This window comes from Labrus bergylta, chromosome 4, assembly GCF_963930695.1.
Source record: "Labrus bergylta chromosome 4, fLabBer1.1, whole genome shotgun sequence".
Lineage (NCBI taxonomy): Eukaryota > Metazoa > Chordata > Actinopteri > Labriformes > Labridae > Labrus > Labrus bergylta.
In genome coordinates, this window is record NC_089198.1 from 26,060,500 (window position 1) to 26,085,559 (window position 25,060).

At 39.6% G+C, this 25,060-nt stretch overlaps 2 protein-coding genes across 2 annotated transcripts in view; one reads left to right on the forward strand and one right to left on the reverse strand.

Annotated features, from left to right (window-relative positions):
* Window positions 1–579: 579 nt before the first annotated feature.
* clul1 (clusterin-like 1 (retinal)) lies at window positions 580–5,753 on the reverse strand. The gene is made up of 9 exons (XM_020635259.3): window positions 5,599–5,753; window positions 4,155–4,297; window positions 3,688–3,836; window positions 3,439–3,609; window positions 2,736–3,174; window positions 2,483–2,605; window positions 2,169–2,383; window positions 1,345–1,523; window positions 580–1,189 (listed from the first exon to the last, which is right to left on the reverse strand). The coding sequence occupies exons 2-9, from the start codon at window positions 4,255–4,257 to the stop codon at window positions 1,174–1,176; spliced, it is 1,395 nt and encodes a 464-aa protein (XP_020490915.1). The 5' UTR covers window positions 4,258–4,297; window positions 5,599–5,753; the 3' UTR covers window positions 580–1,173.
* Window positions 5,754–8,276: 2,523 nt separating this feature from the next.
* LOC109985012 (signal transducing adaptor molecule (SH3 domain and ITAM motif) 1) overlaps window positions 8,277–25,060 on the forward strand; it is a 46,526-nt gene continuing 29,742 nt past the window's right edge. The window contains exons 1-2 of the mRNA XM_020635221.3: window positions 8,277–8,782; window positions 11,977–12,027. Coding sequence (XP_020490877.2) covers window positions 8,776–8,782; window positions 11,977–12,027 — 58 coding nt within the window. The 5' untranslated portion in view covers window positions 8,277–8,775. The remainder of the gene's footprint in view (window positions 8,783–11,976; window positions 12,028–25,060) is intronic.

Below are 25,060 nucleotides of genomic sequence, written 5' to 3' on the forward strand. Positions count from 1 at the left end.
TTCATCCAAAGCCAACAACACAAAAGACATCCCTTTAATTTGTGTAACTATGCAAAGTCAGCCAGTAATGTTTTATGGAAAGAAGCTGCCATTATGTCATTGATTTCCTTTTTTTAATTCCCTGTTTTAGAGAGGATGGATCCTGTCTTCAGTGAGGTAACAACAACCAGACAAAACCAACACCTTGCACACGTTGTGGTCAGGTTAAATCAGGCGAGATGTTGACGACACGTACATCCCTTAAATAAGTTCTTAATGAAAGTCCCGCTGTCAGTGCAGCTGTGTGTGATGGGACATTTAAAACAGTCGTCTGTCAGTAACCAAGCTTAGCAATGTGGTAAAGATGTGAACTTTTTTTTGTATTTCTTTCATTCTTGAGAAGATAACCTGACTGTTTTTAGACATTTGGACTTGACTTAGGGAGGGGGATAATATTGGACTTCCTGAAATATGGTAACTAATATGATTTTGTACAGAAGAAATAAAAAGTTTTAATTAAAAGATTGTTTTTAGCTTTCGTGTTCTTGACAAGCGACGGTGATCCTCGTTCTACACCACAGCACAAAGATGACACCCAGAGATCACCAAGTCAATTTATTCCATCAAGATTCAGCTGGTGAAAATGTTTGTCACCTTTAAAAATACTCGTTTTTTTGCTTTTTTCTTTATATACACCGATCGACAGCAGGTATGACCTTCATTTTCTTTTTTGACATTCACAAGTAATTAATGATATGAGCTTAATTTAAGATTAAGATTTACTTTTATTGATCCCAAGGGAAAATTTCTGTTTTTACACTCTGTAAGTCATGCAGCACACACATGCACAAACAGGAGCCTATGTTCATGCACTAATGGAGAGATGTCAGAGTGGCGCAGGCTCTCCCGAGCTGATGGTGGAGGGGGGATTCGGTGCCTTGGTCAAGGGCACCTCGGCAATGCTCAGGAAGCGATCTGGCACCTCTCCAGCTACCAGACCAACTTCAAGATTTGGTCCGCAGCGGGACTTGAACCGGCGACCCTCCGGTTCCCAGTCCAAGTCCTTACTACTGCCGCCCCCTTTTTGCAGTATGTTTACATTTCAGCAAGATGATGCTACTTTACAGGAAAGCAATCTAGTTCTGTTTACAAAGAAAGTGCAGAAAGAAGCTCTGAAGAGGAGAAACTGTAGGTTTACTCATCATCAAACCTGTGAAGAGAGAGAATATTCAATCATGTCTGCAATTTAACAGTCAATAATGAAATAAAATATTTGTAAGCCCAGTACTTTAAAGGCACACTGTCGTCCTCAACTAAGTAGCTCAAAATATAAGACTTTTTTTGCATTGAGGTTAAGGTTCTCACCTGACCATGTCCTTGTACTTGTTCAGAGCCTCCTGGGTCACATACTGGATGAAGTCTGGGTCCTGCAGCTGCAGCTCCCCGGGGACTGAGAGGATCAGAGAGGGAGAGTTCAGGACGCTCACCTCCACTGTGGTCTCAGTCTCTGACAGATTCTGTTCATCAAGGATCTTTGGCGCCACCTGGAGAGAGGAAGAAGTAATATGTTACAGCTAACACTGCCGGCATCCAAATGATCTACAATTGTCCCTGTTTCCTTAAGAAAAGTCCTACAGTATTTTTTTTCCCAGTATGGACCAAAAGTTGGTCTGGAGAGGTGTCGGGTCACATCCTGAGTACTGCAGAGGTGCCATTAAACACCAAGCCGCCAACATCTCTAGTGTGCTCCCTGTGCAGCAGCATCTCTCCATTGTCCATATGTCCTGTTTGTGCATGTGTGTATTCCAGGCCAATGTGTTAGGAACATGTCTCTCAATAATGAAGTGTAGTTAAAAAAAAATAGTTTATTTGATGTTTTAATTTATTTCTAGAGTTCAATTAATTGGTGCAGTGGAGTATTTCAGCAGTTACAGCTTCATCTTGTCTTTAGGTCTGTTCTCTGTGCACTCTTGCTTGGGCTCCTTAAAAGACTGAGGTCAAATGAAGAAGATGAGAGTCATATATATATAAAGATATAATGATTTTATATATGTGAGTTCATGATTCTAGCCAATTAAGTTGGTTCAAATGTCTAATGAGTACACATGTTCTCTTTATTGTTAAAGCCAAGTAACTGCTGTTCATGAGTATGTAAGGATTGTTTTAAGAAACTTTGAATTATTCCTTACCACAGTGACACGGAAGACGTTCTCTGGAACGCTGCCGTTGCTCACAGCCTGAGCAACCCAGCTGAACTCGGCTGCCATGTTGCTGAGCCAGCTGACCGTTTCATCAGTGTGACGCTGCACGATGGACAGGATCTCATCATACTGCTCTTTGGACACATCCAGCAGCTGGGAGACCTCATCCAGCTCCACGTGTAGCTCCCGCACAGCCTGGCACTCTGGAGACAGGAGGAAGAGTGGTCAAATGAAGTAGTGTAAGTGGATATCAGATTAAGTCAACAAGGGCACTGAGGGGGAGGGGGATGGAGAGGCTTTACCTGTGAGAAGGGCTCCCTGGCAAGACTCACACTGGCTCTGGAGCCTCCAGCACTCTGAGGTCTGCTTGCGAAGGTCTCGGCACAACTTCCTGTTCTGCAGGAAGCGAGGGAAACTCTCCCTCTCTGAATGAAAAAGAAAACTGGTTTCATTTTCTTACTCCTAAATGTATTTCCAAAGTCACCTCTGATATATAAGCACACTTTAAGAATGGGTTTTGATGCAGTCATTTCAACATCTTCTGCAATCCTCTACCTCTCTTCTTCTCTTCCTCCACTGTCTCCTGGATGTCATCAAACACCTGCGTCACCACGGCTCCAAACTCCTCCACCACACTCTTGCCAAAGTCAAAGAAGGAGTCCAGCACCTCCTCCAGTCCCACACCCTCCAGGAAGCCGGAGTCCCGGGCGGGGTTGTAGGGATCCGAGGTGTCGGCCCCCTCCTTCATGATGTCAGTGTTGTTGAGGAAAGCCCTCTGGAGGACTTTGTCCAGCCGGCCTCTCATCTTGGAGACCAGGGTGACGCTGTTGCTCACCAGGGTGCCCACCTTGCTCATAAGGCGGCTAAACGACTTCTGGATTTGGGCGACCTCTGTGTCGGTGTTGTCAGGGCCTTGATTCACCAGGATGTCTGCTTCAACACGGGGCTGTTGGGGGCCAAAGCGTCGGGACACTCTGCTGAACAAGTTCTCCACCTTGAATTAGACAGTAACAGAAGTGAGTTTACTTTGCTGTTGTCAGTATGGCTTGTGAGCTTTTTCTAACTATTAGGCAACTTATCTTTCATTGTTTCATAATTTAAAGTTCTACCTCTTCAGGCCTCCTAACAACCTCAAAGAGTGCACAGACTGAGGCCAGAGATCTGATTCCACAAAAGGTAAAGTTCTAAGTAAGGAAATGTTGCTCCAAGTTTCCAGCTCAGAGTGAAAAGGAAGGTGTTGGAGGTGTAGTTTTCATACCTTGGTCTTGAAAGTTGCAAATCCCCTGCGGCAGGTGGAGGTGTAGAAAGTTTTGCACGCATCCTCCAAACAGGGTCTGCACTCCTCCCACTCTGACTGCAGGGAGTCTTTGCACTGCTCCTCCGCCTCCTTCAGCTTGTCAGTCACCTCCTTAGCCAGCTGAACTGCCCCCTAGTGGCAGGAAGGGAAACCGTTCATTTATCTCTTTATTATCTCTCTATTAGGAGAGTTTGTTGTTGTTTTTCTCACCTTCTTCTTATCGCTGCTGTGTTGGAGCGACCTCATGAGGTGATCGTGCTTCTGCTCATTTCTCCACATCACCTCCTTCATCTGTTTCACCCCGTACAGAGCCCTCCTCATCTCCTCATCCACCAGTTTCTCCCCACTCAAGGACAACTCTGAGAAGAATGACACAAGGCCAGGGTGAGATATATTCTTAAGTTTGTTTTACACTTTTCTTACAGTGAACACAGGGAATGTATAAAAGCTGTTGTGATTTATAAGTCAAACAAATGTAATAAAAATAACTACCAGCTATATAAAGTGTGTAACATAAGTGAATTTGTGTCTGATATGTGACTGTATATCTGACATTTGCAAAGGGATTGCTGTTAAAAACAAACTTTAACCAACTCTGGTACAAAACCTAATTGATAATGGTTTAAAACAAGTCATGTAAGTTAAACATAGATTTGGTTTTCTTTGTGCTGACTCACCCTTTAAGGTGTCCCCTGAGATGCCTGTAAACTGGTCCTCAGGGGTAGAATAAAGGACCCCCAGAGTCCCTACCAGGACAGCCAAACGCAGCAGGAGCTTCATTGTTTAGCTCAGTGGGTTTCTCTGAAGACGAGCTCAGTCTCTGAAATCACATGGCAAGAAATCCGACAAATAGAACGTCATACAATACAAGCTCACATGCTCGCAACACAGGGGGGACAAAAACAAGACAAACACTCTTGTCTGGTGTAGTTCATAGAATCTGAGTGGAGTATGATCAAACATGAAGCACCCTGCACATGGTCACAATAAGGTCTGCCACTTGGTGGTGCTAAATATCTGTTCAACCCTCAAACACTACTATGTGGAAACTAAGACTTGGATAAAGGTCAATAAATAACTGGGTCAGGGAATGTTGATTGGTAACCTCAAAAAATATGTTCCAAACAAAGGTTTAAATGGTTCATGTGCAGCAAAACCAGTGACAAATTAAAACGGCAAAGCTTATGGGTAGATTTTCAGCTCTAAAACAGTTTTCTTTAGTGACATGGGGTGTGAGGTGAATATGTCGACAACTAGAGCATTTACCTACAGATGAGTTCTCCTTTGTGACAAAGTTTCAGTCCAGTATGTTCTATTACTTAGCTATAAAACCGCACAAGTATTGTTTCTTATTTTGGACATTAATCTGTAGATATAAGAGCCTTAGGTGAAACCATAAGGCGTCAGCAGTAGGGGGTGAGTGTTGGACACCTTAAAGGATACCTCTCAGAGCCAACCACAGCTTAAAAAAAATGTGCCCGTCTGTGTTTACGTCTTCACCATCTGCTGTGTCACGAGGTCAGCCTCCATCAAAAGCACAGAAGAGACCCTTAGAGGCTTCTTTTATCACAACATGTGCTGACATGATCATTTGTTTTACCAGTAAAAAAGCTGAGCTCACCTCTCTGCATCACTTAACTGGAGACTTTGCCCCAGTTGAGTTACACAAGTTGGCATCCAGCGGGGATTTACAGTAAATGAGGATGTTCCCGCCTGACTTATTTCATTATGGGTTTAAGATGCTGGTACAATCAGTTCTATTGTATTCTTCTCACAACATGTTTAGCTGTTTCTAATCTACAACATTATTACAGCAATAGCTATAGAGACAGGTGAATATTTATTCATTAGAATGACATCTAAAAAGGGCTCAAGTTGACAAACGGATGTCGTAGTAAACATCAAAACTAAAATAATCAACCTTAAAGTAGTAAGCAGTCAAAAAAAAAAAAAAAACTTTTAGCAAATCAAAATAAACTTTAATAATATATTTAGCAAAGAATATATCACAAAAATGATTACATATTAAAGTAAATTACGGTTAAACACAGAAAGCGAAGTCATGACTGATGGAACTGGTTCAAAAAGTTGCACACTGACCATGTCAACAAAGAAACTTACCAGCAGAGTGAGAAGGCGCTTCTCCACCGGCGGGAATAAACAAAGTGTTCTGTGTAAAGAATTCCTGCAGTCCCTTTGAACTGATCAGGTCTATTTGAGCCCTTTGCACTCCAGCTTTATCCTATTATAGTCTTTACTTGATGTTTATCCCGTTAATCCAGCATTCAGCACGCCGACTGAGCGGCTTGTTTTGCATAAGAGGATGCTTAGTCATTCAGACAGTCAGACACAGGCTACTGTTTACATGGCAGAAACATGGGTGAGTGAGGTTACAAAGGGTACGGCATATGCCAGAAAATGCTAAATTATCTGTGTGTTCAAGGTTAAAATCTGATGTTTTATTTCTAATGACAATGCAGAAGGCGTTTACATTTCAACAGCCGTCTTTCATATGGGCGGGAATCACAGTTACTATAACATCCTGATACAGCTAATATCAATAATTCTGCAAGACAAACTCAGAATGATATATCAAATTATCAGATAATCTTAACAATACAAAATGCCCCATAAGAGGTAAAGTGTCGGATTAATGTATTTATTCACATCAAATTGATGTCATTGTCACCTCTTATCACACTTCATCTCTTAACTTCTTTTCACCACTGTCCAACACTCTCCATCTTCTCCTTCTTTTTTATCCAGCTCTAAACTTCTTCTTTTACCAGTTAACCTCAATTCATGTCACACTCATTGATGTCATACGCGCCACCTTGAGGAGTCATGAAGCAGTGACTTTGTAACAACCCTGGCATGCACAGAAGTGGTGTCATCACTGTACTTGAAATGTTTCTGGTATCTGATTGATGGGGCAACTTGTCAGTGTGGGATTATGGGTAACTTTGTTGCAGTTATCCAATAAGAAGAGCAAGAAAGAAATAACATGATCAGGAAGCTGGCACCTGTAAATATGAAAACCCATTCACATAGAACACAGATTATTATATTGAAGAGTCTGTCACTGCAGCTATTCTTAGATCTACTCCCAGATGTGGATCTGTTGTATTTTTAGTAAAAGGAAACTCTCAATGTGAAGCTGTTTAGCATGTCCTCTCCTGGTGGAATGTGAGGGTCTCGGGGTGAAAGGGTTCCTATGTCCCCGTCTCTTTACTGGTGCCCCATCTACCTCAAAAATGTGCCCTCTTTGCATGCTGTGACCCAGAAAATAGGGTCCTCACTGGATAATAATCAAAACCAGCCATTTCTTCGGCTCGGTCTGCGGCCTCGCTGACACCTTTGACACCTGGTTCCTATAACACAGGGAGAGACGCTCTTCCCATGTTCTCCCTGTAGAGTGACCTCAACATAAAGCAGTTGTCAGTAAAAAGCTCTGAGGATACAGACGTGCTATTACTCATGCAGAGAGAAATGTAAATCACATAAAGTTGAATCAGTCGTAGTGATATGAGCGCTCATTTCAATATGTGCACACTTTGAAGTTGTATAAAATTCAAGGTGTAGCAGAAGGTCCATATAAAGAGCTCACGGTGGGAGCTTGTGTAAAATGTTGTGGTGCGGATCAAAGCACAGCGTCCTGAACTGACGAGGTAAACAGGTGCAGGGGATAAAGTGCTTTAAATAGACCTGGAGTAATGGATGAAACAGTTAAAGAGTGGGAACACACAGGTCTGAGAGCTCTGTGTGTTTTGTTTCAAGGCAGGGGAACACAGGGAAGCTCACAGGGGAAAGTGCAGCACATATTTCCTCATTATAAAACACAAAAATGCAACATCATGCAACACATCTGCAAGAAATGGGAAACATATTCAACAGAACAATAAACTTATTCACACATGTTTGACATAAATATATGAATCTTTCTTCTTTGGCAACACACAATCATTATTATTATCACTCAATGTCAAAAGATGCCTCTTTTGACATTGAGTGATAGCTGAGTCTACCATTTCCTATTCGTGAAATGTAAATATTGATTGTACAGAGAAATCTCAGTCTGCAGGTTCTCTTAGCTCAATGTTTTGGTTTTTCCGGCAAAAAATGTTCCTGTTTATTTTTTCGTTCCCACCACTCTTATCAGTTTGTTTTTAGTCTCGTAGGACAGCTGTTTTCAGAGGAAAGGCTTTGATTTACTCACTGTGCTTCACTACTTGTTGTGCTTAAACAGCACTTAGACACAGTCAGAAACAAGCTGGTGAACATTGTGAGACCTTCATCAGTTAAATTGTCCCCCATCAGCAGATGTTGAAGATATTTGTTCTTTTATCGCCCTGCTGGCTAGACACATGACGCATAATCAATGATAATGTGTCTCTGTGTTTGCTGGATATGTGAGAGGCCAACTTTGGTGAACAGGTTTGTCATTTTATCTAAAGCTTGTTGCTGCCTCAAAGGTTGAAGAGCTTTTGTGAAGGATAAGAGTGTCTTTACTTTTAACAAGTTACAGATGATCATCTATTTGTAATTCTGGCTTATATTAGAACATTAGACAAGAACAGAAACATTTGAAAGTGTATGAATACATTGACACATATAGCATGTTAACTTATTTTAGTTGAGGGTTATCACAATCCAAATTTGAAAAAGACGGTGGCTTTGATTTCAGTGAAGAAAATCTTGCAGAATGGGGTCTTGTCCATCTCGTCACCATCACAAGTTGCTAAAATGTGTCTATTGACTTACTGAGGTAGCTTAAAAGTCCACACACACACAAACGCGCGCACACTTGGAGCAGCAAGGAGTGCAGACGGTGCGTACAGATGTGGGAACACGTGGCCTCTCCTTGCAGCCCTGCGGGCGCACTACTTCCTCTCACGTTTGGATTTCTTCACTCTTGGAGTTTCTCTGTTTGCGGCTGCGGGTACCACCGGAGTGCTGAGCTCGACTAGGATAAACCCCCCACCTCTGCATCTCTTCAGACTGCCAGATAAATAAGAAGAAAGTTTTCTCCTTTCGCTCTTTAAACTTTCGCTTGCACTCAACTGGTGCAGCAAACTTTATTCCTGCAGCTGAGGTGTTTCACTGAAGTTACCTGCGCTATACGAGTTTGTCCTCAGTGTGAAGATTCAAGAAACACGGATGAAGATTTGAATCATCATTTTTGCAACTCCATCAAAGAAGACATTGGGAGCTATAAAGGGTACTGTTGGGCTGATACCAATGCGATGCAGTGGATGTGACTTCAAACAACAACGGTAGAGTCCTGCAGCCTGCACCACAATGAAAGGTAGGATCTCTCAGGCGCGTAGATAAGTAAAGCTGAAGTTCACATTGCAAAGCCAATGGTGATTTTTTTTGATGTAGGTTTTGGTGGTACAACATACCTCATGCACTTTCTTTGTCACTTTTCTGCCTCTTTCTCTGTGTGAGACGTGAGGAATGCGTGGGCTACAACTCACTACGTCTAACATCTGGTTTCAATTAAGGGACTCTGTTTGGGATTTTCGCATCTGGCCGCTGCAGCACATCAAACACAAGCTACACTAACACAAGTATTCACATCAGTACCACAGAAACATGACAATAACTTCACAGAGAGAGCATTGTAAAAACATTTCGTGTTGCTAATTAAATAGCCCATAAAAGAAAAAAATAATAATAAATGTAAAATTTTGTTGATATATAACAGATTTTATTTCCCATGTCATGCTGCAATAAAGGACTTGGTTGGTTCATTAGTTTGTCTTTGCTTTAATAAAATCTCATACTTGCTTTATTGTGGTCGGACTCCCTTTAACACATTTGGTGAACTAAAATAGACCAAAAAAGTGCATGAGTCATTGTGGTCATTGAGTAATAAGTCGTGATTTATATAAAGCTTCATTCCCTGATGTTTTGGACGTGGTTAAATTAGTATCGTGCACGTCACTCTCACCCTCACACACTTGATGGATCAGGATCAAAACAGAAAGCTGGTGTCTTTATTACATTATATAATCAATACTAGACTACTGCCACCTTGTGGTACTTTGCAGAATAATAACACAAAGCTCCCCATTGTGGGCATGAATATATCCCGCTCACAGTAAGCCACTAGCCACTTCCGGTAGCTACTGTAATGCTGTGACTGCAGTAAGAGGGAGTTAGACTTAACATTACACCCTTTAAGGGTTTGATTTCAGAGGGCTGTTGTGGCTGATATAATTTGTGTGTGTCTGTATTTGATTTATTCCAGATTCATGCAAGGTGTTTTCTTCTTCTAGAAATGGTGTTTAGTTGTGTAAGCACTAGTCAGCATGTTGGCATATCGACTGAAGGACCAGCTTGCACCTGCGAGATCTGTTGTGTGTTTTTATTATTACCAGAACTTCAGAGGCAGCAGTGATCAAGGTTTCTTTGTTATTTGTGAGCTTGATTGCCAAGGATAGATAAACCTCAAGAAAAATGGAAAAACTTTGTTGAGCTTCTTTGTTCATTTCTGAGTCAAAGCTCCCTTGTGTTTTTTCTGGAAGCTTCTAGCCTACATCAGTGCACGGCATTTGCTCATCTCGCAATTGAGATTTGGCAAGAAAAAAAAAGACTTATTCTTAGACTTTTTTTGAGAAATCAGAATGAGCTTGTATGCTTACGCATAAAAGGTATTTGTCTTTGGTGAACTGTGCTTTGAATGTACAAAAGTATAACATTAAATATAAACATAAAATTAGCAAAGAATAATATATTCAAGGCCAAATAAGACAATAGTGTAGTGTGTGAGTAGTGCAAAAATGCTGAGCAATGGTCAAATTTTAACCTGCTCCCAGATTGTCCAAGTCAGTGGCATGTTCCTGACGTTAATTATAGACAAATACCAAATACAATGACTAATGGCCTCAGAATGCAGGATATCATATTTATTATAAGCATATTCATTCTCTGTGACTTTTCTCTAAATATTTAAGCATAATGTCAACGTTAGTGGTCAACTGTCTTGTCCAAAGACATCAAATATACTCGCTTTCCAATCAAGTTTTGTCCAGTTTTGTTTAAATGTCATGACATTGTTTTGCAAACTCACCAAATAAGTGCTTGCTGGGATCTGCTTCTGTGATTTTGACTAATCCTTATTCAGTGTAATGGCCCTATGTAGCAACATTCCCCCCAAACTCCAAATAACACAAAGTTGGACTCAGTGTTCTCCTCTCCAGTCTTCTTAGTTTTTTTTTAACCCTTTGGGTGAAGTGTAATGAACTCCACTTCCCGGAATGGCTCTTAAAAATCCAATCACACTTACGTTTCCATTGTGATGGGACACAAGCATGTTGCTCAGTAACAGAAACCGTATGGGGGGGGGGGGGGGGGGTATTGGGAAATGCAAATTCCTGGAGTAAGGTGTGATTACATATTATACAATTGTTCAGATTGTCACATTTTATTTCACTCTCCTCTCTGTCATGAGAGACATGTTAAGAGTATCTGGGATTTCTTTCACCTTTAAGCCCCAGGAACAGTTTTTCTGAACATTACCAGACTACATGTTGAGCTCAGAGAGACATGCAGTTCTTTAAGAGTTCTTAATTTTCCTGTTATCTCTACAAGGAGCCATTCTTCACTGATGGGCAGCCTTAAGTGGTATACATAATAAATGGTTGGATTAGTTTTTTCTGAAGATGTTTGGGACATGCAATGATTCTTTATTTTCACTTGACAGGGATCATGAAAAGCAAAGAAAGCTTTGAAGTTGGCAAATTCATTTACAACAGATAACGAGCTGCACTCAGTGGCTCTCAGGTCATACAGAATATTAGTTATAAAACAAAGTAAAAGAAAACAATTGACATTATTGAGTTATTATTATTGAGCTGAGCAAGGAATAGAAAGTCAGGGTTCTGACTCAAGCTCTGCACATACAAGCTACCTGGCTACATGTGGCCATACAAGCTTTGAAAAATAGACATTTCCTATAACTGGATAAGAATCATAGTCGAATTTGCTGATTAGTTAACTTGTAAAATTTGATTGTTGACCTTGGATAACCTTGAAATATACATTTGCATACTCTGCTTACCTGCTTTTTAGCAGACTGCACTCAGCAAAGTCTTTCTATTTGTGAAGACCCTCAGAGGTGGAAAAGACTTTTAAATTTCACCTTGCCTTATTTTTGATTTTTGTGTGGTCATTATTACAATGTTACAATTCACTTAGCAGACACTTTTATCCAAAGCAATGTACATCAGATAGTAAGTACTAATCCATTCATACACAGTCACTGAAGGAATGCAGTGCAGGGTTGAGTGTCTTGCCCAAGGACACATCTGACACATTGCTAAGATGGGGGATTGAACCCTCAACCTTTCGGTTGAGAGGTGACGACTCTACCAACTGAACTACAGCCGCACTGTTATTCCCATCTTTGTTTCTGTTGTTTAGCCAAAGTATAACTATGTCTCATTCCATCTTTATTTGAGCATTAATTTGTTTATTTCTGTGTTCTCCCTGCAGACGACTTTGCTGATGAGGAGGAGGTGCAGTCCTTTGGCTATAAGAGGTTTGGTAAGTTTCAAATGACTTCTTGATTTCCAGCTGTGAACTTAAAGGATCACCTTTGAGCCATCCCTTATGTGACACCCGTGATGTTAATGCTCTAAATGATTGCATTTTCTCAAAATGAAAGGCTGTAACCCTCCTACAATAACTTCTGAAGTTAAAAGGAGGCTACACCTCGCTTCTCGGGAACTTATTTTTGGCGGCAGCTTTTATTTTTGTTTCTCTGTTAAAACAGAAGTGAGCTACAGAGGAAAGGAAAGCCACAGCATCCTGGGTGTTCCTGACCAATCAAATAACTTTGCAACCTTATCAGCCCCTCTGTGTAATTTTTGTCTTCGACTCAGCAAAAAAACTGAACATAATAACTTTGGTCTAAAACCAAAGGAATCAGCCTGAAAATGAGTCTGCTGATTTCCTCCCTTGTGTCTGAGTCTCACATCCAATTTTCTTTTCCATTCAAGTCTATAATCTCACTCACTCATCAGGTGATAGAAATGTTACCCTTCGGCCAGATGTTGGTATAGATCCTGAGCTGTGTAGCAGGTTCAGAAATAATACATTCACACATTCCTGTTGTAGATCCCCTGACAAAGTCACAGCCACAGTCATTTCCTCCAAGATTTTAGCAAAATATGCAAAACGTTCTCATCTGAAGAATTCTTTCTGCAGTGCCGAAGAAGGTCCTGAAATACTTTTTTTTGAACAAAACAAAAAAAAAAGGTAACTTTATGTTATATATGATCGATGATTTATTTAGAGATAAGGGCTGCTCGATTTTGGCAAAAATTATAATGAGGATTATTTTGATTGATATTGAGATCACGATTATTATACGCGATACTCATTGATTTGACAACATCTGGATAACATTCACTTTTCAAACTTAAACAATCATACCACTTTATCGTTCTGAACACTTAAGAAAAACAATTATTAAAATGAATGATTGAAAAATATGAATATATAAAAATACAATAAATATATCAATTAACATAAATTAACTATGTTATTGGGGTAGTGGGGATGTACTGTTGCGGCGAAAATATAACAACAAACACTTTGAAACATTCAACACACATGGTAAAACCTTTGGACCAAACGATGACAGCAAAGCATGCTGCACAATAATCGTTTATCTTCATTATCTCGTTTACATGATTGTAGGAAGTTGAGATTGTAATTGAAATTGAAACTCAGCCCTATAGAGATACCTCAGGGGGACTAGGTACATTATTGAAATAAATATTGTACTTTTTAACTTTGTTACCTGACTACTTTTTTGGTGGAACTTAACATTCAGGTCCAGATTTTTGGTGACTGCACACATTTGGAGGAGCAGAACTTTCTAAATGCTAGAAACTCAATCTCAACCTCCGTAAATCTAAATCGATCCATTTTTTTTTATCTAAATAATCCAGGATGGATAACTGTCATAGTTCCACTTGGCAAATTCCGTCAGATTCAATCAGCAGTCCACCTTCCAAGTGTGAAGTTGATAAGATGTGCTGTTGTCAAGAAAGTGGGCTGACATAAAGACAGACTAGGATTCCTTCCTTTATTGTAAGATTATACACTAACTCATCTTCACCATTTGTTTATATTCAGTATGTCCCACACATTCCTCGACTCTGTAATGTGCCGCTTTCAGCTCTATATTTTCATCTCTTTGATTGCATAGCTGGGAAAGCCAAACCTTCAGTGTGGTGTAGAAGTGTCTGACTCCCCATTACTCTCTCTGCTTCTGTCCCAGAACAAAGCTCAGGTTTCAACACTTTGGGGTGAAATGGTCACAGTGATCCCTCTGGTTTCAGAATCAGAATCAGAATCAGAATCAGATTTATTGGCCAGGCATGCTTACACACACAAGGAATTTAACTTCGGTGAACTGTGCTCTCTTATGTACAGGTACAACATTAAATATCAACAATAAACATAATAAGACTAATATTTACATGACTAAACATGAAACAGTGCAGTGATGAATAGTGCAAAAGATGCTGAAGTAACATGATAAGTAAAATGCAGTGCAATGCACAAAAATGCATGTGACAGATGGGTCAATTAAGATGTCAATAACAGTATTTACATAAATAAGTGTGCGTATATTGATAATTTAAATTAAATTATATATACATATATGTATATTCACAGTGACAGTTGGTTTAGAGTAATTTCACCGCTGCAGGTCTGACACTCTGTGACTGTTTAGCGTTCATCAGAGTGACAACCTGGGGGAAGAAACTGTTCTTATGGCGGGTTGTTTTTGCGTACAGTGTTCTGTAACGCCTGCCAGAGGGGAGGAGTTTGAAAAGTTTGTGTCCAGGGTGTGAGGAGTCTGCAGTGATACTACCTGCCCGTTTCCTGGCCCGGGACTGGTATAAGTCCTGGATGGGGGGGCAGGTCGACACCAATGATTTTTGGTGTATTGAATGATTTAAGAGGTGTTTCAGTGGATATGTGTCTTCCAAGCACTCAGCAGATGTATGTCAGGAGGTGTGGGTGTAGTAGAGGTCCACATTGTGTGTCATCACAATTCATACATGTACACATCTCTTGCTGCATAACCCAATCCAAGCCTCCATTCAAATTCTCAAATACAAAAATATGCCTTGCCATATAACGTGTTGGGCAGTGTCCCCCACATGGAAGTGTTTGCATATGTTGCATTTCGCTCATTTATCAAGGGTTTCTTTTAAACAAATAGTAGCAGAAATCTCTTGAAAAACGACTGATATTTCCCAGAGGAGCTGTGTATGTGAACGCAAACAGCCAAATGTTTCACTCGGACTTCACCCGCAGTTCCTCCTGCTAGACTCCTAGTTTTTTTTTTTCTCAGCAAGTCCGAGTGGGCTGATGTGGGAACTCAGTGGAATATTCTCACCTCGAGCCAATAGGAGGGAGAGTGACGTTTATATACTATGACTGTCTGCAAGCGACCACTACGATCTCGGTGCACGTTATTAAATGACTGCATTGTGTTTTCTGTTTGCCAGTATGTTATTCTCCGTTTGTCATTCCGTTTGACTACACATAGCATTGATATAAAGGCAAATATTTCATTCTAGCACAGTATAGGGGACTCTGTTGCTTCATCTGCCACTTCCACATCAGAGGCAAACAAGTAGATAAATGTGTCAATCTCAGCAAAACATTTTGTACGAGTAAATTCCAAAAATCCTGAACTTTTCCCTCTGTTTGACATCCATCCCCAGCTTCCACACATTCTTGTGTACTGGCAGAGAAATTGGTTGACCTGCTTCTTGTTTGTCTTCAGTGTGGAGAGGAATGAGGTCCTTGACTCATTTTGACATCTGCTTTCCACAAGAGGTCTATTATTCCACTGAGAGTGTATCCAAACCTGAGAAGTTGCTGAGCCACTTCCTGCCTCCATACTGGAAGTTTATTCAGGGCAAACCTATATACTTGTAGAGTACATGGAGAGGTGGAGAGGGAGTGGGCATTATGGGCCTTCAGGGTTTACACTTGGGCTGTGCTGTGTCAGCAATGTGTCAAGGACAATGAAGGAAGAGGGGGATGGAAAAAGAGAAAAAATACAACCTCATGTGGATATCATTTTACAAATGTTTATTCCTAGATGTTTAAATCTAATTTCTTTATAGTTGTGTCCCTCAATGCCAATTGGATGTTTTAAATTGTATTGAAATACTTTATTCGTTTGAATTCTTGGAGAAACTGTTTCAGCTGAGAAGTCACATTCCTGACTTATTTTTGGGTTAGGGTTAGCAAGTGGTTTCAATTTACGGGGACTTTATTAGCAGAAAAGAATGTTTTCAGGATGCCTGCCTGTTACTTAAAGCCCCCTCCAGGGCCTGCATGCATGCACTCTGTGATGTCTCGTCCTAATGAAAGATTACTCGCTCATGTTTTCAATAAAGTGCAGAAAGACTGAGAGAATATTTCAGGATTACAAAGAACAGATACAAGTTAACAACATAGTTACAAAAGAAGAGAGAAGACATTTAAAATAACATAGAGCAGTGATGGGTTGACTTGTTTTTTATCTTATCCCAGGTTTGCATAGCCCGAAGGAATCATCTGTCACTGGTCAAAGGATGGTGGGTCAATCCCTGACTGACCAATGACAGGCAGACAGGAATGCATCCCAGCATCCCAGACACAGCACAAATCAATGCGTCCCAGCAGGGGCCAGTAAAGCATACCATGATGATTTCTGCTGAGAGTATTAGTGTGGCGTAGGTCAGCTGCATATAAACCACACACTAAACAGCAGCCTATTGTTTAAACTTAATACAGCTGATAATGGCTCAAATGTAGATAATAATAAGAAAAAGCTTGAGTCTAATAATCCTAGTCAGTAGAGTCTTATGGCAATGTCTTTTAAATGTAGCCACACTGGCTGATCAACAAAATCAGACTAGTAACAATACTGAGCGAAAGAGAAGATTACAAACTAAAATATTTTTGTTTTCAGTCTTTTAATAAATCCTTGGCTAACTTTTGATGTTAGGTCCAGTATCCTTGTAAATAACATTCATACAGGAATATGTCAGGAATAGCATTTTATTCTGGTCCTGATAGTTTACCTAAAACATATCCTAGAGAATCGGGAAATTGTTGACCCTTACCAGCCTTTCTCCATCATGTACTTTAATGTAGTTGATAATATTTAGCAAGTATCTACTTCAGGTTACCATGGAAATCAAAATCAGTCTGACTGACAACTTTTTGGATGCAAAGAGTCAGGCATCATCTACATAAAGTTGAACCCTACTTGACTTTCCTATGTATTAAGTTTCAGAGTTCTTCAAACCTAACTATAATTATAGTCTCCTAACCTCAACTATACAAACTATATAGGAACCATACCTACTCAATCACACAATTTATTTCCCTGAGACCCCCCTTTGGTGGAGCCTGAAAGAACACTTCAGTAAAAATAACACAAACTGAGGTAAACATTTAAAAAAAAATCATATGAATCTAAATACAAAGGCTGCTATGAAGTTGGAAAGTTATTTTTGCTGAAAGTGCCAAGGACATACAGGACGTAAGCATTGGTGAATGCAATTACAGTAGTGCTGTATTGTATGGACTGCTCAGTGTCAAACAAAGGATATTTTCATAGATGCTTTTAAGGTATATGGATCATATGATTATAAAGAGAATCGTTCTGCCTGATTTACTGCATGGCTCCAGTTGTTATCAAGTTTGGAGATCAAAATGCGTTCCAGCTGCTCTGACTTCCATCTTATCTTTATAGGAAGCACGTATTAGACTCACACAGTGCAGACACTGCTATGCAGGCATTAGAGATGGGGCTCCTGAAACGTCTGTGTGACCAATATGGTTGCAGTGCATGTCATATTTAGCCACAATACAGCCATCTCAGTCCCAACCAGGGACCTTTGTTGCATGGCAAACCCCAGTCCCTTCCCCTTTTTTGTCAGTCTGTCTTCTGGACTGTCAACCAAAGCGAAAAACATGTCAGAGAAAATTGTGTTAAAATAAAGGAAGACCTGGAGAAAAGGCATTGACACTCATGGTTTTACTATAGTGTCTGTCAGTAAGTCATTTTATATATTGCTGTAGTTGTTTTGACCAAAATCATCCTAACCACCTCATCAAACATCTTAACACCAATGTGTTCCCAAGGGATGTGTTGATCAATGGTAACGACATGCCTGCAACCGACTGTCATCTGGCCGAGTGTCTTCTTTCACATAATGGATGTTTGTTAGTTAGGCTCTTCTTTCACAGCAGGTTTTGGCTCAGTAACAAGAATAACACACACAAGCAACTGGAAGTCTCTGGCTCCATTTTCTGTCGACAGTCTCAGAAAGGCTGCCTGAAGAAGTTCTACATATGGTTCAGCGTCGGCGTCACACTTGATGGAAGGTTTTGGCTCTGGAGAGGGCCAACATCAACCTCGCTGCTTCCTCAGAAAGCTCAAATGAAAAAAGTGTATTTTTCTTTGTTCTGCTATGAGTCACAGTGCTCACTATCCGACTCTCAGACCTGGCTGTGCTGCGTTTATGGCTCTGGCTGTGATTATGTTGGCCCAAAACAAGCACACCACTTGGTGTGTTTCTTGTTTATACCCTTAGTACTTGTATTGTGAAGATGCTGGAAAAATGTCTGCGCGTTTTGGAAAGAAGGTAGCCATGTAGTTTTTTTCCAATGACTCAGCGCTCAAGTGTGGTATGTGTCTGTGTTTTCACATCTGTACAGCTGCTGCAAGTTTCAGAACCCCTCGGTCTGCCTAAACATAACAAAAGCAACTTTTATTAAGTACAATTAACTCCATTGCACTAAGTAGTTTAGTACAATAGTTCAGGATTAGTTCACCCACACAGAAACATATGTTTTGAGTTGCCTCGTTAAGTAGTGGCTAGTCAAGAAGATAGATGGAGTTTTGGTTTTGTTATGGCCACATATTGGGATTTCTGCAATCCAATTGAGGCATATTTAGTTTATAAAGCTTACAGCAATGTTCTTGTTGGTCCTTTTGTGTTGTGGACAGAATTTCTAAATGTGCACAAAATGGAATTTGACACCCCAGTCAACAAGACTTCCAGTGTGCTATATGTTTAATCACTTTCTATTTGCACTATTGAACTTAAGAAGCAAATTGGGATACTCATTCAGGAAAGGAAGGTTTTGTATTTCATTTATTGATATATTTCTATTGTCCTTGTAATATACCAAATCGTCCTTTTCACCCTATAGTTCAGAGTTACATATTGTCATGGTAGCTGTTTTTGATATAATTTTAGTCAACATACGGTAACTCGGAGAAATTAGCTTTACATTTGTCAATCAATATTTTAAAAAAATCAAACATGATAATATTTACTCAACTTTTAGCCACAGTAGTCTGTATACATTATCAGTTTTTGGTGACAGTTTTTCTGTCCCTTTACCTGTGGCATTGAAAAATTACACCAACAGTTCTTTGGAGTTTGATATTGTTTGTTGTTTTTTAAACAGCAGTGCAATGACAGAATATTCATTCAATTCTTGGATAGGAATTATTTGTCTTTTAATTTAGAAATCATGTATGTACATTATGTAACTCTACTAGTTTAAACTTGATTTACAGAGCTGCTACACTGGCCTTATGCAGCAGTCATAATCCACCTTCTTTGTGGTCAGCGTCTCTACCCAGACGTAAAGCCAGACTTGGCTGGATGTCTGGCTTGATCCACACTGTGTGGTTTTATTGGCTCTGTTTGGCGATGAAGCTTGAAAGTGGTGTCCAGTGATGCGATGGAGTACAGCGTAGGTTCATGCTGGGGATCAGTAGACTGGGTGATGACTGTTTCTGATTCAGTATCTTAAGTGCATCCACGGCAGGCCACCCAGCCAGCATGACCACACAAAAACCCCACTGCACAGATGGACTGTGAAGTTAACTCCAGTTCAACTTGGCACCCCGGCAGCGGTTTGGGGCTTGAATGAATGTGTAATGAAATATTCTTAACCCACATGATAAAATATGCCTCACTTTGTTTGTGTTGTTGTTGTTGTGGTGGTGAGGTACAGATCAGTAAGAGTCAGGCTTTTTGGACTTATTGCACTGCACCAAATTGTTAAATATCTGCCAAGGCACAGATATGAGTCATCACTTTGGGAGCCATCAAAAATAAAATGGCTCTTCTCCACACTGGCATGGTTACAATTATAGAAATTGTTTGCTATTGATCATATGTGTATAATCCAGATTTCACAATCCAGATTTCACAAACAAAGTGCAAAATGTTTTTCCTTTTAAAAGAATGCTGGACCAAAATAGGCCTTTGAGATGTAATGACATCATAAGCACAACACATTTCGTCATAGAAGTTTCAGTCCAAAAATACAACCTCTCATAAATTCTTACTTTACTGGAGCCTCTTGTGCACTTTGCCTTACCCTGGAAATGACTTAACATAAACTTTTGCATCTAATGTGGCTTTTGTCATTGAAGTGGCTGGTGCTTGCACAAAATGGGCTGTTTTATAATTTCCATTCTCAAATGTTGGCAGACTATTTCGCCTTTTCAACAACACATTTTAAAGCGTCTCTCTCACTGTTGGAGTTAGAATGGGTTTTAAAGCTAACCCTTATAAGCTGTTGTAGAACGTAACAGAACTGATCCACTACATTATTTTGGGACATTTGTAATCAAGTTTTTCAACCAAAAACAAACTAGATGACATGTTTTGCCACCAACAACTCTCTGCTGTTATAGAGATCCCAACGGTCACAGTGCCGTAGCAGTTGTAGTTTAAGATATTGTACATTTTTACAAGGGACCTTTTCCAGATCTTTGACAAACACACTCAATAACATGGCTGATTTTCATTCAAAAACCAAATGCCATTTTTGACATGGACCCCTTGGAGAACTTTATTTAATGCGTAGATTTATTTTTACTGTTACAATTTTTAATTGTGTTTTTTTGATTTACAGGTAGTTAAGCTAACTAGGCATTGCACTAGCTGTCTGAGCCTAATGAAATGCAAATAGGATATAGCAGATTACTGTTAAGCTAACTGATGACTTTATGTTTTGATTTTTACTCTTGTGGATGCTAATTAATTTCCTAAAGATCCTTAACATTTTCCAGCTAAAACATTGCTTCTGTCTGGCGCTTTCAGCCTGTTGTCCACTGTTGTTTTCATAGTTTCACATCAAATCTTTAAAGCTTTTACCTGTTTTCAACCTTTATTGGAAGGTTTTTTAGCACACTAAATTGTTGTAAATCTTGATGAATATTTACAGCAGAAGAACATGCATTGCACATTCTCATTAGTCATTAGTCAAAGATTAGATAACAAACGCTCATGTAGTGTGTCTGACATGATGAAAGTGAGGATCAGTGGCCGACCCCCTCCTCTCAGTCTCTCTCTGAGGTTCACATGGTCCTGGTTTACGTGAAATGACCTAATTCCAACATGCCAACACTGGAACATGAGCTGGAGGAGCCAGGGGGTCTGTAGTCCTCCACTCAGGCCATTAAAGATAGTTTATGGTCCCATGTTTTTTAAATAAATTCATGGTTATACATGGCTTTTATAGAGCAGCCATTTTACATTTCTAATTAAAAATATTTTACATTTTAGTTGGAAATATGTTTTTATTGCAATCAGACAAAAAGCTTCAGAGTGCAAAGTTTTGCACACAAGATAAGTTAGTACAGTATATGGTGCATAACCATAATCAGTAACACTGATTAGAGTTAATTATCGAACATGTTCAAGACTCAGCCCCTTGACTTGAGATTTTACAACATTACTGAACTTGTATTCACAGCTCTAATCAAACCATAATTTGCAGACTGAATTAATTGTTCTCCATCAAATCATAGTTTGACCAAGCCATGTATAACAACAACAAAATCTATAATAAAGTAAAGTAGTGATTATAACTTTGATTAAGACGGCATGAGAAGTTTCATTGTGGGGCTGAAATTCCTCATTAGTTAGTAAAGTAAATAAGATCTTAGTGTGTATGCATGAGTGTACATACTGTTCTTGCATGTGCCTGCTAAAAACATTCATTTTTAATAGTGCAGATGCAGGTGCTGTTTTAGTTGCATTTTACAGTTTTCCCAGGGAATATTAATTCTCAATTACATGAAAAACAAATCTAACACCACTTCTGCTTGCCAACTCACGTTGCACATAAAACACATGTTGTATTTCATAACACAGTCAATAATGTGCGTTTTTTGACTTTAACTCTACTTTTTATCTCCAAATCTCATCCTCCACAGTTAGACACACGCACAGGGGCGGCATTTCAATCTTAAATCGAAACTGCTGACTGGCACAGCATGTTTTTCTTTTATTTTGATATTCAATCCTGCTCCACAGTCATCTTATTACGGTGGCCCAGCTTTGTTTATGAGGCACACTTGCGTGCTTAAAAGTCTGTCTCTTAAGATCAAGATATATGAGCCATTTGTCATAGTCTGTCTTCTTTTAACCAAGCACAGATGTGCTGACAAAACCAAATTTAATCATCTCCATGTCCACTGCTTCATTAGATCTCAGTCTCTGTTTTAATAGACCATCTAACTGTTTTCTCTACCAATTCGGCTGTTTGTGTCTTTTAGAACTTTGGGGGTGACAAAACAGGAACATGCACAAGAAATGCACCATAAAGTTTAACCTCAACATTCAGCCCTGTTCAAGGGAAGGATACCAGGCTTCTCTTTTAGCTTCTTTCAAAAAGTACACCACTGTTCATCATTTCCAATGGTTTCTCTACTGCTGATGGTAAAGTAATGCACATTACTTGCATTTGTAGTTTTTGCATAGAAAATTTACAGCACAAAGAGAAAGAGGTCCAATCCATGTTGATTTTGCATGGCATATACACTAAATAAGTAAAAAATGCAATTCTCAGCAACAATGAACTCCTAGATATCTGGGCGGGTGGGGGTTAAATCTAATTTGTTACTTTGCAAGACAGCCCCCCATCATTTTTATATATTTTTTGACGGTCCTCTTGACATTGAAAACAAATAAGGGAAGTCCATCAGATTATAAAAATGAAAGCTATCTTTGTGGTTCTACTTGTGGACTTTAATAAAGCCATAACTTACACTTTAGCATAAAAGAAAAAACAATAACCTGTCTCCCCTAGCAGTATTTGTATAGTCTCTAAGTTAGATGCAGACCCATGTGGCACAAGATAGCATGCTGAGGAGGATATTTTCTGAAGACGCCCATCCATATTGTACTGTATATCTCAGTATGGTGTTTATGTTATGGCCTTCAAAGGACACTGTTCAGCTTTGTCAGCTTTAGGCAATGGTGTGTGTGTGTGTGTGTGTGTGTGTGTGTGTGTGTGTGTGTGTGTGTGTGTGTGTGTGTGTGTGTGTGTGTGTGTGTGTGTGTGTGTGTGTGTGTGTGTGTGTGTGTGTGTGTTGTGTGTGTCCATATGTTATTCTTCTTTAAAACTACCCAACATACAGATCTCTGTCTGTAAACCACTGCTCTCCTCTCTCATCTTGAAAAGGAATGAGTACCACTTTTATAAAAGCGACCAAAAAGCCCACTGTAAGCACATAAAAAACATAGCCCCTTCTTCTTCTGATGCTTTGCATGAAGGGCTGATGTATCAAATGTTTGCATACATGCTTTGATTGGGCTCCACTATAACAAGGTCCAGATGTTTTAGTAGACTGGGCCCAATTTAAAGTGTCATAAACCTGCAAGAGAAAAAAAAAGGAAAAGAAAAAACATGGCTCAGGCATGCAAGGCTTGCTCAGCAATTCAAGGACCCTAATGTCTTAGTAATTTGTCTCAGTGGTAACTTCCCCTGTTGGAGAGTGTTTACTTGTTAACATTCCTGTTGGCAACTGTTAATACTGGGGTAGTTTTAGGGGCCAGAGGGGGACACCATGGCCGTGGTGTACCTTGTTAGCCAAGTAAGTTACATTGTCTCAAGATTGAAGTCAGTGACTTCAATGAACACCAATCAACAACGCAAAAAAATGATAAATAGCCTACAATTCTATTCCATCCGTCTACATTGTATTGCACAGGAAAAAATTATCTATGAAATTAAGTCTCTGTAGCCTATTTACAGAAATTCAAGTGTTGTACATGGTGAAATCTGCAAACAGAAAGTAGCAAACAATATACTGATGATATACAAAATGTCAGCTTGCAATACAAAAAAGTGATCACTCTGTTTAGAGCATAAGGGTTCAAAACTGGATGGAAAGGACTCCAAAATGTGTCCCAATAGAGAAACAACAAGACACCAGAAAAAATACAAATAAAATAACCAGTAAGCCATACTGTTAGCTTGATGTTGCTAGCAGCAGGGCTAAGCTAGCAGTATTTTTATTAGGGCAACCTTGACAAGACTTGAAAAGATTAATTGTCTGAAAGCATTCAAGGTTACCAAAGGATCAATTTTTATGACTTTGAAGTTCCTCTGACTCTTCAACGGCCTCCATCATGATGGTGATATTTGTAGCTTTGAGGCAAGTTTCTTTATGTATTGCAATGACATCAAGTGCACTAAACCATGTCTTCTTTAGGATGAATGGACTTATAGTGCCATCATTAGAGCCAAATTTCAGTTTATCAAACATCTCCCCAATCACTCCTGTGTTAGCCTCAGCTGTGGGAACATGCTGAACAATGCCTGCCAAATACATACATGTTAGCACTAACTATAACGGTTTGTAGCATGCACATGTTAGCATTTAGCTGAAGGCACAGCAACGACGGTAGAGTCTTGTTTTTCTTTCCCCTAGTTTTTACTTTTTTCACTTGAGGTCCTGGAAACTGTCACCTCTCCAGGCTGCTAAACAACCTCTAAATAACAGGCTATAAACCCAAGAAGGAAAAAACTCTTTGGTTGACTTGTTTAGATGACACCTCCCCACTAAGGCCATAACCTGTCACAAGCTGACAAGAAGACAGTACATCATTTAAAGAGGTCATACGGGAAAAAAGTGAATTTCTGGTTAGGAGTCTAAAATTACACAGAAATAGAATGTGCATAAACTGGGTTGAAACCATATCATGTGTAATGACTCTTCTTAAATGCCATTTTAAATTCTTCTTTCTTTGCGGTATTGGCTGTCTTATCCAATAACACATTTCTTAAATATTTTTATACAAGTAAATCGAGACAATGAGGCAAAATAAATGTTACCGGTATTTGTCTCAGGATTGGAAATAAGACTATACCATATTGAAACTGTGTATTTCATCCTCAGTAATCCACTGTGGTTTAAAATGTTTGTTTTTTTTGCGTGAGTGTGCTTTTCAGAAACTACTTTAAAACCAACATATCTGGTGAAAGAAATTTCAGACTGTAACTTGAGTCACAGTGAGATGTTAACTGTAGTTTTGACACTTTGCAGCAGACTACCTGACAGTAACCATTAAAAAGAAATAATATGTGTTCCCTCCCTGCATTTGGCTGTGAAGTGAAAGAATTCCTGTGGTCTCCTCCCTGTTACTGTATATAACATAGTATTAACACTCTGTACAAAGAGTCTTCACACAAAGTCAAGTTTAGTCTGTACAGGGTTTCTTTGTGTTGC

Bases quoted from the DNA above. Each gene is read 5' to 3' on its own strand.
- clul1 (XM_020635259.3), bottom strand. From the start codon at position 4,257: ATGAAGCTCCTGCTGCGTTTGGCTGTCCTGGTAGGGACTCTGGGGGTC. The intron at 3,175-3,438 runs GTATGAAAACTA...GTCTAATTCAAG, and splicing joins TTGCAACTTTCAAGACCAAG to GTGGAGAACTTGTTCAGCAG. The intron at 2,384-2,482 runs GTAAAGCCTCTC...TCCTGTCTCCAG, and splicing joins CCAGGGAGCCCTTCTCACAG to AGTGCCAGGCTGTGCGGGAG.